This window comes from Lytechinus pictus, chromosome 8 (assembly GCF_037042905.1).
Source record: "Lytechinus pictus isolate F3 Inbred chromosome 8, Lp3.0, whole genome shotgun sequence".
NCBI lineage: Eukaryota > Metazoa > Echinodermata > Echinoidea > Temnopleuroida > Toxopneustidae > Lytechinus > Lytechinus pictus.
In genome coordinates, this window is record NC_087252.1 from 14,245,350 (window position 1) to 14,260,553 (window position 15,204).

At 37.2% G+C, this 15,204-nt stretch overlaps 1 protein-coding gene across 6 annotated transcripts in view; it reads left to right on the plus strand.

The window, feature by feature from the left end:
* Positions 1-4,334, plus strand: part of LOC129266300 (rho GTPase-activating protein 32-like) — a 37,027-nt gene extending 32,693 nt beyond the window's left edge. For 3 of the 6 annotated variants that reach the window (XM_064103622.1, XM_064103624.1, XM_054904137.2), the window contains one exon: positions 93-4,334. In XM_064103622.1, the coding sequence (XP_063959692.1) occupies positions 93-2,032 (1,940 nt within the window). In that variant the 3' untranslated portion in view covers positions 2,033-4,334. The remainder of the gene's footprint in view (positions 1-92) is intronic. The other 3 variants (XM_064103623.1, XM_064103626.1, XM_054904138.2) reach the window with 1 other exon arrangement.
* Positions 4,335-15,204: the final 10,870 nt, after the last annotated feature.

The window sequence follows — 15,204 nt, forward strand, 5'->3', positions numbered from 1 at the left end:
GTTGAGACCAAAGCTTAACTTCTTTTTTTTTTGCAAATCTAGTTTCAACATTTTTGCAAATTTTTCTACCATTTTCTTTTCTCTATATACAGATACTGTCCGATTCAAAGGTCATGTACGTCGCAGTTCAGTTGCTTGCATGGAGAATACCCTCAGAAGATCGTCCTCAGATTCTTTCTTTGAGGTCGATGAGGACATCGTTGCTGCTGCAACCAGAGAGATGCTGGCCAAAAAGAGAGGTGAAGACACCTACTCCCCAGATGAGATCTTTATTGAGGAAGAGAGTGGGGCGACATGTCAGCTGGGACGCCGGCATGGCAGCGGCACGAACAGCCCCTTGTGGATCGACCAGAGCCTGAGCAGCATGGAATCGGATCAGGCATCGGTGAGGTCACCCTACGGACACCAGGCATCATTGCAGATTGGTAGGAATTTGAGCGCAGAGAACAATTGGAGCATGCATGGTGGCGATGTCCACATGGCATGCGATGCAAACGTGCATCCTTATGAAGAAGAATCCCCTCCGCCCTCTCCGACTGAGGTCTCCTCGCCAGAGAGGTATCAGTGCACTATCGCCGATCCTGTTGCTGTTCCGCAGCGGCATCCGCTGAAGACATCTATCGCCATGCCAGTGGCTGCAGCGTTCACTCCAGAGTATCGCGATGTTGAGATGACCGAGAGTGGGTGCACTTCCTCGTCGCCGGACCACTCAGGGTCCGTCCTTGATAAGATATCAAGAGCAATGTCAATCAAGAACAAACCTAAGTTAAAACGTGAGTCAAGCACAGAGGCGGATGATTACTCAAGCTTAGGCAGGAGTCCTGAAACAGGGGTTGATGATGTTATGGATCGTCCCATAATGGTGACAGTACGTACCCAGACCTCGCCGCACGATACGCTGGACGATATGGACACTGAGGAAGAGGTTCGGAAGTACGATGTCAACTTACAGACAAGTGGTAATGATGGAGCTGTATTCATGCGTACTCCTGCACAGCGGAGATCAATGAACCTTGACCTATTTAGTGGACTCGACGAAGCCTTGCTTGGCACGACAGCACCCCGACCGAAATCAATGCACGTCTCATCGCACCTTGGTCGAGGGTCGGAAAGCTATGATGATGATTTTGCAGCGTTCACGACACGTTTGAGCCTTGACAATGTCCTCTCAGAGTACGATCACATCCTGGCAAAATACAACAATCGGCCATTAACACCGGATTTTGATCGTACCGAAGATATGTGTAAATACGATGGCATGTACCCAGGACAGCGCATATCGAGTCCACGTCACGGTATCACGCCCGTCACTGCCCTCAACAGTAACTGTAATAATACGCGTCAGAGGAGGTTACAGCATAGGTATAGCATGGGGGATGAAATGCGTCCGGAACACTTCAATAACCGCTACTCCTCTGTCATAACAGACAACGGGGAGACAAGAAAACGGCTATCGGCGGGTGCGGTCTTGGACCATCACAACCCCGGGCAGGAGAACGACGAAGAAGTCGTGGTTGTGAGATTACGACGCCCCAGACTGGCATCTGGGGAGAAGAAATTCTACGCCTCGCCGGAACGATTCTCGATCAACTCCCCAGAATTCCAAGCCTCTTTCGCGGACCGCCAAAATGGCAACACCCCTCCCGAATCGACCAGTGACATAAGAACTATACACACCGACGAGGGTCAACGGCCCTTATCGTCTGTCGACGCTGTGTATCACGTGACCCTACCGTCACGGCCAAACAGCCAACGTAGGAGCATTACGAAAAGTTTCTCTTTAGATTTTCAGTCCTCCGTATCTGATGCTAAGATGAGGTTAGGGGAAGATGTGGTGAATGACGATACAGATAACGACCGATCAGCGATGACTGTTGATGATAATGCACAGTTAGACAATCAGGATATTGAAAGTCACCAGGGAGAAGATCCCAGCAGCATTGCCTTTCAGTCGTCTCCCCAAGGTGCCTCTCGTGAATCACCGGTAATAGATCGCTATCCGATCATTATCAGTGATGAATTAGAACTTTGATGCTTTTAGAAAATATTCTAAACCTTCTATGCTAATTCATGGTGCTTTATTTTGACTTTTAATCCGTTTTGTCCCACCCCAAAGGTATACTTAAAGACCGTTCACCTAACAGTAGTTTGCCAGTTCGCAAAAAAAAAAAACACATAAACATGCTGGAAAAGTGGAGTCTTGAAAACATCTGTACCCTTACAGATGTGAAAAACGGCACATCATTTTGCTACATGTGTTTGCACCCTGAAGTGGTGCAGTTTTCACAGAACTTGTTATGAACTACCAGTCGTGTCCAATACCAATACTGATCCCTTTGACGGTATTGTATTATGAGAGTCAAAATGTGTCAGTCGATAACAAGTTTTGTGATATCGCACTTTGTATTCTCTGCCCACTCATAAAACATTACTTTTACATAATCAAGAAGATTATTGGTCTATTTAAACAGCATTACTAATTGTGCTTAATCCAGAATTTACTTTTTTTCGTGCAAGATTTAATTTTTCTACTTTTCATGTAATTAAGTTGTCTGTTGCCAGACCTCAGTTTTACATGTAAGTAGGATTGGGGCTGATATTATTTGTTTCTTGCCCTGAAATTTGTAAATAGAAATTTAAGAGGTTATTCTTATCCCCTTGGATTCCGTGCCATGTTTTATTTTTTTATTGTTGAAAAATAATTCAGGAATCATTTTTAACTATCTTTGCCACTGTATATTTTTTGCCTTGTAGGTTGATAATAATATTTAAAAGCCAAGCAGACCTTGCCTTGTATGCGTAGTATGTATCATGCTTAAGATTTTAATGTGTGTATAAGAATGATGGGGCAATAGAAAACGTACAGTAAGAGTAGTAGAATTTTGCCAACAGCCATTATGTTACTTTATTAATGATTTTTTCCCAAATTGAAAAGGAAAAAGCAAAGGGAGGTAGGATAAGGATATTGATAAAAGTTATGGTGTTAATGGTAATAATCATATTGATCATGAAAATGATAGATAACGGGAATAATCATGATACAGTGATAAATGAATCATCTTTGCTTGTTCAGAGTGACGCAGCAAACCAATAAACTCAAACAAACATGCAAGCCCCACACCCTGGTAAGGACGTTCTTTGGCTCGTTGCACAAAGCTTAGCAATCATCATAGAAGAATATCTTTACGATTGATTGCATTGACTACAATGTACAATCGTTGTGAAAATCAAGTGTACGATCAATCGCTAACATTTTTGTGTTACGTGATCCTGGCGTCACTTCCTTTGCCCAATTAAAACGTTCTCATTCTGTTGTGTCTGACAGTGTTTGTCATACCAATCGCATGATGACGGTAATATAAAAAATCTGATTTTTTTTTATGAATCTTCTCTGACACTTTTGATTTTGGCCCCCAAAAAATGTGCATCCATGAAGCAGCTGTTTAAATTATCTTGCACCACCTCTTACTGATCACGGGTCATTTTGTAGTCCTGAAATAAACACAAATTTGGGGTGCGTTTACGCTTGCTTCGATTGCGTAGACAGAATCAGCGTTTTCAAACGCTGTTTACAAACAGAACGCTGATCGCAAATGTGGTTCTGGGAGTGCTATTTATGCTTAATTTTCAGAGGCAAATTTTCGCTCTGCATCTGGAATCGCATCGTAATTTTTGTCGAGCAGCGCCATTTTTAAAAACTTTTTTTTTCCAAGTGTTATGGGCGACTATTATATATATTTTGGACTAATCACGTATGAAAATGCTGATTTTGGCTTGAAAAGTGGAAGCATAAATACGCCCTGAGATGGCTTGAATGCTTCTTGGAATTTAGTCGTTCAATCCTTTTACTTCATGCAAAAATCAGCCATTATTTAACCTTGCTCCATATTAGAAAGCTTATTCTTGCTTTATTGTATTTTTCTTTTGAATTTCACCATGAATCCTACCATAAATGTTCATGTGCGTTTTTGCATTTAGCTTGCCAGGAAACTTGGATTGTTGTCATGGTTTTAAACGCAATATGTCCCACCTAGTATATATATTTTTTTTATTTATCCATCATTGTTCATGCAATTCTTATTGCCAAGGCATTATTGTATCCTATTTATTCATACATTAGTGGATCATTGTTTACATGGCATTTAAAAAAAAGGGTATTACTGGAATAACTGAAGCGGTATTTATTCATAAGATGCATTTTGTTGGATATCAATATGGGGTTATTAGTGATGTTATCACTCCCATGACTAGGCACTGGCGTGAATTCAGGCAGCAAAACTATTTATCGGGGGGGGGGGATAAATTATTGTCTCATCATCACCCCAGTTAAATAAGCCTGTTCACGGTTGTAAACTGCGCACGAGCAGAAAAAGGTCATTGGAGACAACCATGAAGGTGGCTTTCAAATTCACGGACATAGGCATTTGTGATTTGATGATTATTCATGTATTCTTTTCAAAATATTTATCACATCCAAGCTGAAGCGTAATAAATAGAGCCTTCATAATCACTGGTATTTGACAGTAGCCTAAACAATAGTCAAATGTGCCAAAGGCAGACAATAAAACAGATTTCCAAACTTTATCCCTGATGTACTATTCTAGTCACCTGGTCTATACAATGCCTTTTGTTCTTAGAATTTGAATACTCTACCGGTAAAGCTTACGCAACATCTACATTTGAAAATGATAGTGCTTATCCTAATGAAAAATCACAAAGGTCATTTGAGAAAAGTTGATCATGAGCTAACCGTGAACTGGCTTATAGCACGAGGTCATGTCTTTTCACCTGTGTGAATAGGGGATGATTTGGCAATTCTTGTTCCTGCATATTACCAAGGTATTCAAAAAGTGGATACAAATAATAGAATCAACGGTATTTATTAATATCACGGTCTACAAATACGATTGCTGGAGATTGCATCATACATGTAATACAGAGCAGTAGTGTATAGTAATCATGCTATAATATTTTTGACATTAATGATAATGATGTCAATAGCTGGATTTATGTAGCGCCTTTTCTAGAGGATACAAAGCGCAATTATTATTACCTGGCTTAGGCTCGAGCTCCCGCTTTTTCAGCAGCGCTCAGTGCATTCAAGGAATTATTAAATCCTATCAGGTATCCATTCACTTGACATGTGTTATTGTGATAGGATTCCCACTATTTCGCTTTTCAAATGTTTACTTGTAATAATGATAAAGATACAACTGAAACATTTTCAGTGGTAGGTTTTGGCATCTAAAAATCAAGCCCATGATTCTAACTTCAGGCTAGAGTATGTTAATTTTTATCAATGTAAGAGGTACAAATGGAAGTTAACACTTTCAGTGGTAAGTTTTGACATTAAATCATCAAGCTTTTGGTAAATGTTGGGAGCTCATAAGACTGAAAGTTACGCATTAAGGCCACCGCACACCTTACGACTGTTCGCAATCCGATTTTGGAACAAATCGCATTTTGCTTATTTTCTGAAAATGTGAATGGAACATATCATTTTATTTGAGGTTGAAATCAATTGAAAGAATACTAATATAACCATTTTGAAAGATTGCAAGCTTTTATTTTTTAGTAACGGCCAGATTAGTTTCAAATCGTAGTCAATCGTACGACTGCTATGACGTCATTACGACTAGATATTGAATTCCCTTTTATTATAAGGAGGATGATAGCATAGTCACAGATTTGAACATAGGTATTCGTATGATGATTTAGAACATTACACAGTAAGATATTCCAAGTCTCAATATTAGCATCAAATTCTACTTCATTTTATTCTGAAATCGAGTCGCCGACCAGTCGTAAGGTGTGCGGTCGCCTTTACTCTATGACAGGCTTAGCTTCTTGTGCTAATTATGATACACCACTTGCTCGTAGTGTGTTATCAAAGTAGGTCTGAATTTCTCGTAACCCTAGTCACATTTTGATACATAAGAAATGCTGCTTTCATGTGCTTGATAAAACCAGGAAATTCGATCAACAAAGATCCTATTTCAATGTGCATCAGTCATGAATGACTTTGTGCAACGCCCACCACCCCCACCCACTTGCTTATTTATCACTATTATTGTGGACTACTTACAAAACTACAATTAATCCATATATTATTCCCTCATGTAGACAGGGGCGTCGATCCATTTTTCAGATTGGGGGGGCAAAATCATGAATCAACTTTCCAAAGGCGCTCGATCACACAAAACAAACAGACTCAAACACACACACACACACATATGCCTATATGTTTATATATATAGATTATATATATATATATATATATATACACACACACATACATCTCACCAACAAATTAAATTTTAAAAAATTTAAAAAATAATAGATGCGAGCGCGAAGCGCGAGCTGAAAATTTTGATATTTTGATCTTAAAAAAAAAAGAGTTTAATTGACGTTTTTAATAAAGAACAAGAAATATATCCAACAAAAGATTATTGCAAATCGAAGTGGGAGTTCTTTTGAGGTATAGAACTGAAAACGGGACATTCTATTCACCTATTCAATCATGAAAAGTATGGGTTTTTGCTACAGAAATGATGGGATCGCGAAGCGTGAGCTGAAATTTTTTTATATTCTAATCTGAAAACCGGACATTTTGAGCACGATTTTAGATGAAGAACGAGTTGTGTATCTCATTCTCGCTTGCTGATTTCTGTGTAACATTACAATCTTATTTTATTTTTTGCACATGCGGAATTATTGGGGGGGCAAAACGATATGTTTGCCCCCCCCCCCAATATTTTCATTGGTGGGGCGGTTGCCCCCCCCCTGCCCCCCATGATCGACGCCTCTGCATGTAGATGTAGCACAAGACCAGTATTTGCGTGCAATACTACTTCACAACATTGTCGTAGAAGTCAAATTAGTGTAAAAATTACATAATTGTGCCCCTCAGAAAGAATTCTTTCTACATTGGTGACACTTTACTTTTATATCGCAAGTTATTACTTTTTTGATGGTCCATGATGTCAACTCATTGCCTTTGCCAAGTCACAATATATTGATATTTTTGCACTGTAGCAAGTAGCAACCAATACACTACTTATTACCTACTAAGATATTTTAATTCAAATCAAATTTTTGTTTGGATGGGTTTGACCTATAAACTCGTATTATGTTTTTGTTTTCAGAATCAAATGTAAGGATTTGAGTTTGCAATTGATCATTGTTTGAAATGATCATAACTATATGGGATTTGTAAGTGCAACTTTCTTGCTAAAAAAACATTGTATTTGATGACTTGTATATCTGATCAGACTCATGTATTTGTAGGTATAGGGCTAATGAATAAAAGTTTGCTGACATTTACAAGCAAGTTTCAACTCCCTCCAGCCGCCATATAAAGACAGGACATTTATTCATTTCTTATATTTATACAGGGTGGCATATATCACCAACTTGGTCATCCATGCAGCCCTGTTAAAAAAAAAAACATCAAAAGTTAATAATAGTAATCATAGGCAAGTAATAAACAAGATATAATACAGTAATTAACAATATGTACAGACAAAAGGAATGCAAACATGTTTTAAGAAATATCATTGGCATCCTTGTGAATTAGGTTCAGTTGATAATAAATTTTGATGATTTGAATCAAATTAGTGAATTTGGATTTTGAATTTACAACATAAAATAACATTGAAAGTATATAAAGCAAATTTGAACAAAATTTGAGCATCAGTTATATCTTCAGTAATTCTGCAGTCACATTTCCCTACAGCAAGTCAAAAACAGCTATTTTATTCAAACCACCCCTGTATAACTGGTACAATAAAAAAAAATGTGAAAACGGCTGTTTTGGACTCGCCAACCGGCAACCGTAGGGGAAATGTGACGGGGGTATTAATAGTTGTGGTTTATATTGGTACTGTCTATATGATGTTCAAACCCAGTAGCCAATGTCATTCTCCAGTTTAAGATTAGGTTAGAACTTATGTACAGTTGTGCTCGAAAGTTTGTGAACCCCACCACAAAATGCACTCCTTCATGCCGAGTGTTGAATATAATATTTTATCACCTTACTTTGCAATTACATATGAAAAACAAAACAGAACTTGAACACTTTGAATATGTGCAGTTTCTAGTGTATATTGACATACTGTATGTGGAATAAAGATTTCGATGTTATGGCAACAGAGAACAAAACAGCTAATAATTTTCTGGTTTGTGAAATCCTGTTCTTACTATTTTGGGGTTTTTTTTTCATTAAAGTTCAGGCTGGTATTGTTTTATTACTGTCTAATCATGTGACTGAAATCAACATTCTGTATTGACACAACTAATGTAGGAAGTTTTCAGTGATTGCTTTGAAAATGGAATCACTGGAAACAGATAATTTATGTTGAAAAAAACCAAAACATTTTGTATGTGAATGTTAACAAGTTGAATGCAAATTTATAGCCTGAATGTATTCAATAGTTATGTAAGTCATCTTTAAAAAGTAAAATGCAAGTGTTTTGATAAATGTCTAAAAGGCAGAGAGGTCGGTGATACAAAGTATTGATGGGAGAAATATTTTTCTGATTTAATTTTACAAATGTCATCTTGATTGATATGTCAAACTTTCCTCAGAAAATGTGTCAATTGAAATATGTGGAGTAATTCAAGGGTAATGATTGACTCCTGCATTTGCATGCATGAGTATGTGTATTTTGTAAAATGTATGTAATGCAAGTGATACCAGTATTACCTGCTGCGTTTCCTGCAACATTGCGCTGATAATACAGTATCGTTAGAAAAGAAAAGCCCCATAAAAATGATAATTGCAGTGCTGAAAACATTCCAAATTATAGATCATTGAGAAAGTGGTGTTGGCTTGCTTGGATGTCTGGTGCTTCATATGCCATATTTATAGATTGTTATCAGTGCCATTTCTTCTTTTCTTACAATTTACTTCTAGGACCTACCTGTAAATTTCATATTAGTGAGGTATTTGAAATAATCAAATTTGGATTACTGAAAGAAACAACTCACTTGTTTCATGTGTATGAAAATCATGTTAAATTCAGATGTGCTATTCTGAAATTATAAATTCCTGTTATGTGTATTTTAAAAAAGGGAGGGAAAAAAATTAGAGAGAGAAACCTGTATCTTGTCGTAATGTTGGTCACATGTGTTGTAGAATATATGTAGGTGCGAAATATACATGTATGGACTGTGTAAATGATATGCAAATTTATGCAAAAATTATCTGAGTTTTCATGAGGGAAAGAAGCAATTTGAATTGTATATGTTGCTGAATGTGAGAAGGATCAATGTGATGTCTGTATAATACACAACTGCTAAATGAAGAAAATTCTGAAATGTTGTCCTTGCTTGTCTTTCTTTATAGTGTGATTATCAGTATGCCTCTGGGAAGCATTTCATCAACATTTTGTTGTCTGCCCAGGGGCCCGTAACGCAAAGCTTAGCGATGATCGTGGAATATATTTCTCCGATTGATTGCATCGACTGCAGTGTACAATTAATCATGAAAATCAAGCGTATGATTAATTGCTAACCCTTGTGGTACGGGACCCAGGACTCTGTAACACAAAGATTAGCAATCGATCGCTAAATGGACAGGCCAATCAAAATCAATATTACATATGCGTTTAGTTCAAAATACGGACCAGGAACCAATCAGAAGTGTTCTTTCATATTTGCTATTCATTGTTTAGCTTTGTGTTACGGGGCACAGAGCATTCGTGCAAGGACTCGTCAGATGTTTATCCAGCAAAATCCCTTGTACCAGACAGTGTTCATAGTAACTGTGCTTCTCAGCCAATCAAAATCAAAGAAAGTTGTCAGATCTAACAACCTTCGGACATTAAATGTTGATGAAATGCTCTCCAATTATTTGATCTTACCACTTCTTGTTTTGATTTGGTTGAGAAGCACTGTTACTATCATGTTAACTAAACTGGGTTCCTAAAGAAACTTCTCAAACTTTACAAGGGCACTGCACAAATTCCACTCGGTCAAAAGGAACAATATTTTTATTCATGCTAGCTTTAATAATCTTTACTCAGCACACGTCAATTTAAAGATTGGTTCAATCACAGAGAGGCTATAGCCCCTCACATCGATTGGTTTCAGAATCCAAAGTCACAAAAATGGCAAAAGGAAGACCAATGAAAATGAGATGGGATTAATTAAACTTTCCATTTTATTACACATTTCCTACAAGGCCATGTTTTAGTGATTGGCTCAAGCACAACGAAGCTACAGGAAGTTGAAATCAAAGATTTAAGTGACTGGAACAATCCAACACCCACACAAACTTCAAACCCAAATCTGTTACCAACACCTCGAGCCCCACCATTCTAACCCACACTCTTAATCCGCAGTTACCATCCATATGTCTCCAAGCCTCACGTCTCGGCCAAATCTCCCAGCCCACACTTCTCTAACCCACACTTAAAATCCACAGCACCCACCCACACTTCTAACCTACAAATGTAATCTACAGATCCCATCCATACTATACCAAATATCTCACCTACCCGCATATTTTACCCACACCTCTCAATACCCCGATTCTCTTACCCACCCTTTTAACCCTCATCTCTAGTCCACACTTTTGATTTGCAGCTGCCATCCACACTACCCAGCCAAATCTCTCAGCCCACATTTCTAACCCACACCTCTTACTCTCACTGCGGCTTAAATCCTCTGCTTCCATCCACTCTTCTTGGCCAAAGCCCCCCCACACTTCTAACCCACAGTTATCACATACACTTCACAAACCACATCTCTGACCTACACGTCTTATTCAAACCACATCTATGACCTCACACCTACCCTCCACACAGTTCAAACTACTATGACATGCCCATATGTTTATCCTATATTTTGCACCCACACTTTTTACACTTTCATTAAACATCACTAAACACACCTGCCCACATATATGATTCACAATATCGTAATCCACATCCCAACCCAAAATTCTATTGACATATGTGGGCCATCCTGGGAAAATGGGTATTATAGGTGAAATTTTGGATTTTGGTTTTTTTATGTTTTCTGGTACATGGACACATGTACAATGTGTATACAAAATATTAGAGTCTAATTCATATTTAAATTAGAGATATGGCCAATTGAATCAGGGGTACCCCCCCCCCCCCCCTCCCTGCCTGGCTGTATGGGTCGTCATGGTAGTCGGGCTTATTATTCATCTTTTCATGATAGGGAAATGTTGGTTCTTTTGTAACGCCCAACATACCTGGCATAGGCGAGGTGATCTTTTGTAGTGCAGACATAATTTTTATATATACACAGCTAGGCGAATACAATAAAACAAATTATTCTACATATTCAACCGCACCCACACTAGAACCCACACCCACACACTCACATTACATGCAAAAAAACCTTATGGAGACTATTTGTCATACTATATATAGTTCGTCATAGCGCGTAGTTTTAACATGAGAGGAGGTTCCCAGATCCAATGACCAGGGGAAGATGGGGTTGGGTTATTCATCAGATTTTTTGTTGTTGGGGGGGGGGGGGAGGGGCAGCTTATCATTTTTTTGGGGGTGCCCACCCCCACAGGCGCCGCAGAACATTTTTTTGAAAATGGGAGGGGCTGTCCATGCAAAAATAAAATCACAATCAAATGGTAATTTTTTACATGTTTATACATGCGTTCTGGGGAAAAAAAGTGGGGCCAAAGCCCCTGCCCACCTCCATCCTAGATTTGTCCCTGCCCTTAACCCCCCCCCCCAAAAAAAAAAAAAAAAAAAAAAAAAAAACATGCTGTTTGTCCATACTTCACTTTCTCGCAAAGTAAAATCTAAAAAAAAATCATGCTTAAGCTTTGGAAAATAACCACAAACAAAATTCAATTTTGCAAAACCAAGTTTTTTCGGTGGCAATACACAATAGTGAAAAGCTGATGCGAGCTACATTTCATAAAGATTTAATATGACAGCAACTCTTGATGAAATATCAACTTTCATTGAACTAGCGAATCAGGAAGCAGAAGGTTCACTGTTTTCATGGTAGTTTTCATTCGAGCAAGGGATCATACCCATATTTAATGAAATGGGCCACATTTGGTTTCTTTTTAGGGATGGGGTAGTCATGAAAATATATTTCACAAATTGCTGCCAAATTATCTGGATCACTGAAGGATTTTTTTTAGGTCACTTCGTTTGAAAAGAAGAATAAAACTGTGCATAAAAACTTGGCTCCACATATTAATACGACAGGTATTATAACTAACAAATACTCACAAATACATCTTTTCTCTGCTACACTCTGTACACGTGTGTAATGATATGCGTTGTAAACATCTTATGCTTGAATAAAAAAATAATATCAGAGTTTAATTCTTGATATGGAAGAGACTACATACATTTACTCTCTTCTATGCAGCAGTATTAGCAAAACTCAGGAATGTGCATCGCTCTCCACTGTCCAAATTTGCACTAAAAATGATATAAAACACGATAATCTCTCCTTAGTGTGTGTGTTTAACATTATCACAAACTTCTCAATACAGCAGCAAACTTACCACATTTCAATTTTCTACAATGACATCCTTAATTAGCAAACGTTACAAATTAAGTTTAATTTTTTTAATCGAAAAACTTCAGAGTTTGTTCATTCAAAGTAAAACATGTATTCATTGTTCAATTTGCTCTCCTACAGGGGAGGCAGCGAGGTGCCTTGTCCTCATCTAAGATCTTTCCATATATCATATTCCCTCTATTTGGAAAATCCAGTTGATAGCTTATCTGGGAGTATCTGAGAGACTATGTCAGCAGGGTTCACCAAAGGGGATAATTTTCTTCCTCTGCATTGTTTGCTTTCTTCATGTTCCAGTCTTAAAAATGCCACGTTCCGATGACTCAAATCTACATGTTTGATGAATGCAATTGAAAAGTTCACCGATATTAATGTGTTATAAAAACAGTCACATTACACTCTCATTTCTTCATGATTCATGGACATTTATCAACAACATGATATTTAAAATACATTAACTTTTCACTTTTTGGCTTTATGTAAATGTTACTTGTATTTCTAATAAAGGTGGAAGTACTCCCTGATGTCATATTTTTCTACCAAAAATAATAAGATTTAACTATTGTTGGGTAAAAAAATCCCTCCAAAATTCATGAGATGTTCATATTTAAATGTTTAATTTGATCACTTGCAAAGAGCTTTCTCTGCATGAGCCTTTATCAAAATTCTATTTTTTTTTCATTTTCTATTGTTTTTATCATTTAATATATATTTTTTTTGTCTATAATTCTAGATTTCATCTACTAATAGTGGTAAAATAAATTTTAAAACAATATCTTATAAAACGGCAATTAATTCGTGGAAAAATCGGTTACAACTGACATGATAAAGTCAAAACTGACACACTATTTCCATATATAATATGGATAAAGCATGGAAAGCTACCTGAAGCTGTGGTAATGGTGAATCCCAAATCAGAGTCTTAAAGTACTTCTTGAAGGGCTGCTGTCAGCTGTATGTTGGTTCTGAGATGTCTTGTCCTCACTGCACTAATACAGTTGCTCTGTAGATCCCGTGCCTTTAACATGTTTAACACAACGAAAGAAAACAAGGGCAATTAGTTAACAAATTTTCAGAGTTAAAGTTTATTTAAAAAAAAAACACTACTTAAGAAAAAAAACTTAAAAAAAAACAATTAAAACTATAATTTTTTTATTTTCAAAAATATGTCTTTTCATTTTTTAAAAATAATATTGAATGATTTTGTGTAGAAAGTTAGCGAACCTCATGTAATGTAGCTCGACCAGATTGTAGAAAAAATAAGAAATACCCCCCACACCCGCCCCCAAAATATATTGTTATTTTTGAATAAATTTCTTATAAATTGTGACAATCTGTTTTCTAGTTATACATGTTATAATTTCGATATCATTTGCACAGCTTTGGTGAAGCTCATACCAAATAGACCCCACCCCCTCCGAAAAAAAAAACAAATTTGAAATCAGAAGTCCGACAAATAAGAATTTGTTAGAAGAGGGGATTTGAAAAATGTCCATAATTAACCGATTTAAAAGGGTACTCCGAGCTGAAAATAATTTCATAAAATGTAAGCAAATGCTGCAAATTTCATCAAAATCTGATAACAACTAGATCTAAAAGGGTTTTTCATGCATTATAAAAACAGTTATATGCACGTCTTAATAAATATTCGTTAGATGGGCTGATGATGACACCCCACTTTAACTTTTCTTATAACAAAACATGAAATCATACTTATTTTATTTGGTCATACGTGTGTGAATGATATGTCACCTTTTTGCATTAATTAATATCTAGTCTTGGAGGGGGGGGGGGGGATAGAACAAACATAATTTCATGTAACAAGGTGAGACATCTTTGCATCAGTTTGTCAAGTTAATTCATAAAAACATGCATAGAACTGTTTCACCGAAATCCATATCTTTATAAATTATCATAGCTCTTTTACTCCTTGTCCAATTTTGATTTTTTTATATACATTTTTTACAAACTTGTTGCATGTGATAGATTTAACTTAAATGGTTACAAGTATATAACGAAGGCCTATCTAAGTACGTGCAGATCTAGATCTAGTTGATAGCCTAGGCATACATAAGTTAGATCTTAAAAAGGCCGTCCAAGTCCCGGACAAATACCGCGAATCGCTGCAGCAGTCGCATGTAATTTGACGTTTAAAGTCGTTCCTAAAAAAGCTCTCTCTCGATCGATCCACATAAACACGCAACACAAAATTCACATTCACGTGTTTAGTTGCCATGTTCCTCGCATCGCAATTATCAATGAATTTAACAAAACAACTCAATCTGCAACATAATTTAACTTACCTTCATGGATTTCAGCCAAGGGAATTAAATTCAATCAACATGTATCCGAACCCGCCACCAAATATATCGAGCCGATATCCACAGTTCTGAAAAATAAAAATGCGCCTGACATTTTTTTTTATTTCCCGCGGGTTGTTTGTTTTGTTTTTCCTCGCGACGCGCGCCAGACAAAAGTTTGATGACACGCGTATTTAAATGACGTCCTAGCGCATTTATTGACTCTCACCAATAGTCTGGTTTTTGCGCGACGCCACACATATCCAGTTCATACTTTTCCCTTCACCTAATTTCTCCATGTTTTTTACTACTTCTCAACTACATGTCTCAATGTATTCATTTATATTATTCATGAATAAACTCCAGATGA